At 29.7% G+C, this 3,138-nt stretch overlaps 1 protein-coding gene across 1 annotated transcript; it reads right to left on the reverse strand.

The window, feature by feature from the left end:
- Nucleotides 1-753: 753 nt before the first annotated feature.
- On the reverse strand, nucleotides 754-1,349 carry LOC145094619 (auxin-responsive protein SAUR50). The gene has a single exon (XM_079032746.1). It carries the CDS (start codon nucleotides 1,266-1,268, stop codon nucleotides 957-959), a length of 312 nt encoding a protein of 103 aa, XP_078888872.1. The 5' UTR covers nucleotides 1,269-1,349; the 3' UTR covers nucleotides 754-956.
- Nucleotides 1,350-3,138: the final 1,789 nt, after the last annotated feature.

A 3,138-nucleotide genomic window follows, 5' to 3' on the forward strand; every position in this document is an offset into this window, starting at 1 on the left:
TAACGATTGGTTTGTTTGACATGAGTTTTGTTGCTATAAGCTTCCGTTTACTTGTATATTGTCAAACTGTAATAAACATTGTATGAAAGTGGTTTTTTCTTGTATATTGTCAAATACTAATAAGCATTGTATGAAACTGGTTTTTATAACTTTGTATAAACTATAGCTAGCCATGCGTTAATCTATATGGATCGAATAAAATAAAAAGTATTATTGAAATTTATAAGAAACTAAAGCCAGTTAGTTATAATAGTCATATGAAGACTCGTATTGTATAGACTTAAATATATTTAATTTGATAATATCACTTACGATTGACTTCTATGAATTCATCACCGACTCTATACTAGTCTATATGGTTGACCAAGTTAGCGTCGGATTACTATTTACTTGTGCAATGATTACATTCATTTTGTTTTGAATATTTTCATATTGAACCAAATTAACGATGGTACCGTTATAAAAGCAAACCAATGTGGCCTAACTATTAGTAATATGTTTACATGTATCGATAGTTTCATTTTCTCGTAAATAAACTTCTACTCTTCCCTGATAAAACAAAGCGTCTTTACAAATGTAAAAACGATATTAAGCAAGTCCCGTTATGTCCATTTGTAGATGGTAAAAACCGCCTAAATATTTATTATTCATTTACGATAACTTATTAGATAACCCACAAATTGCAAAATTAAAAACAAAACTAGTTTGTTTTTAATACTACAAAATAAAATTAATCATACACAATTTTTCTCATTTTGGGCAATGGTCATCGTATTAAATGCATGAGGGAAAAATCATCTCCCATGCAGAAACTTTCCATTTTGTACAAAATTTGAAACATATCTTTCCAAGGGTATTGAAACACACACACACCACTTGAGAAAAATATAAAGAGGTTCACCAAAAACGAAATTTCTTCACAAAATGGGAAGAATCTATGGTTTTCTTTTTTTCTTTCATGCAATCATGGAGAAAAATGACAAAAAATCAACTTCTTGGCAAGGAATGATTATGCCTGATTCATGATTGAATCCAAATTCTTCTTCAGATCTTTGTAGTAGGTCTTGAAACGTTGGATGATCCAAACATGATATTGGTACGATGTATCTGCTTCGCCTTTCTCCTATGTATACCACAAAATGTCCTTTTGGGACATCGTTTGGAAGGCTATTGTCATCACTGTTCTTGCCAAAACTTGAGCACCTTTTGATGATTTTCTTGAGAGCTAATGCTTGAGTTTGTTTATTGTTCGACTTCCTGAGACCCATTGTTACGTTATGGAGGTTCTGGTAGCGCTGATGGTGGTGTTTGTGGTTGCTGTGGTGGTGGTTTGATTTTTGAAATGGAGAGGAAAGTATTTATAAGGGAGAAGAGAGGGGCAAAAGCATGTGGAGTGTAGGGGCAGGTAGTAAACAAGGTAGTTCACGGGTTCACCTCTTTGAGTTTGCCCTACATTGGTATCCTTCCTTACAGACATCAAGGCCCAAAGTCTTTTTCTTGATTTATGTGCTTTTACATTTATATATACATATTTGAATATAAAGAGAGACCCAAAAACCGCCACCACCATCAAGAGGTCATGTTGTATGGTAATTTATAGACAATATATAAAAATAAGATTCTAATAGGCATTTAAACAAGTGGAAATTTCGTCTAAGTTTAAGTGTCCAGGTGCATATTTTGGAAATTATTATTATTTGACATATTTGTTATATACTGTAAGAAAGATGAATCCATTATAGTGATAGTTAATTAACTATAGTTATACATATATGCGTGTGTTTGAAGAAACGCGTTATATTTGTGTGAAGAAATTTATGTGCATGTGTTTGATGAAAACGCGTGATGGCCGGAGAAAACAAAGTTTAGAAGATTGTCTATTCGAAGCAGAATTTTAATGTTAAGTCGTATTCGTGCATTTATGATTTGTCGTCTGAGATAGTTTTGTGGATAAACAAGCACTAAAAGCAAGGACCAATACATAAATCGCGGTTAAAACCACAAAAGTCGCCGCTAAAGATGCACAGTGAAAACTACAACAAATCGCCGCCAAAGGTAATAGTGCCACACAAAATCGCCACTAACGAGTCGTGGTTATTGTCCCAACACTACTACTAAAAAAATGTCGTTAAAGAAATTTGTCGCCGCAAATGATTGCATCACGAGTAATATACCATAAATCCCCGCTAATGGCCACGTCGTAATACCCAGTAATAGCTGCTAGCTTTAACGTTTTTTCTTTTTAAGACAAGATTACATAAATGGTCCTTGTGGTTGACACAATTGATCAACTTTGGTCTTTTTGAAATTTTTTATGAATATACGGGTCCATGTGTTTTCAAAATCTTGCAAAGATAGTCTTTTTGCTAATAGTGTTAACTTTTTCAATTAAGATTTGAGAGATTTGCCCTTCCTACCATATAGAGACCATTTATACACTTTGTTCCAGACGCAAGGACTATTTATGTAACGTCATCTATTATTTATTATTATTTCTAATTAATTTATTTATATTACTATGATTTAAATTTTTTAACGTTTTATTCGAATATATTATTTAATTTTTTAATATATTTTTTGCTTATATTTTTTGATATGTTGTTCGTATAATTTTATCTAATTTTTTGACATTTTTTGAATAGATTTATTAATATTTCTTTTGACTTTTTGTTTAAATAATTTCTTTTATTTTTTTTTTATTTTTATTCGAATATATTTTTTAATGTTTTTTTTTTCTACATTTTGTTTGTTTGATTTATTAAAGATTTCATGGTGACTGTAATCATAATTCCTAATTTAATTCACTTACAATCATATTTTTTTTATTCTTTTAGTATAGATAAGGTTTTATAATATTATTTTATAATTCAAATATATAACTATATAACACATATAAAGTTGTATAAGTATAATTTTTGTAAAACTTTTTATAAACATTTTTAATAAAAAATATAAAAAAGTTGTTAAATGTTAATATGATTAATAAAAATTAGGTACACATAGACAAACTTAAGACTGTCTCGTAGTCTTAACGAGAGCGTCCATTTCATTTCACATTAGACTTAACTTTACTATTTTCAAGTTATTTAATTCTTTTAGACATTTTTTTCGATTAGCCTATCTATATTAATCATATTC

The sequence above is a fragment of the Lactuca serriola genome, chromosome 3, assembly GCF_051521515.1.
Source record: "Lactuca serriola cultivar US96UC23 chromosome 3, Lser_US96UC23_V15, whole genome shotgun sequence".
Taxonomy (NCBI): domain Eukaryota; kingdom Viridiplantae; phylum Streptophyta; class Magnoliopsida; order Asterales; family Asteraceae; genus Lactuca; species Lactuca serriola.

Coding starts and splice junctions, on each gene's coding strand:
- LOC145094619 (XM_079032746.1), bottom strand. CDS start 1,268: ATGGGTCTCAGGAAGTCGAACAATAAACAAACTCAAGCATTAGCTCTC.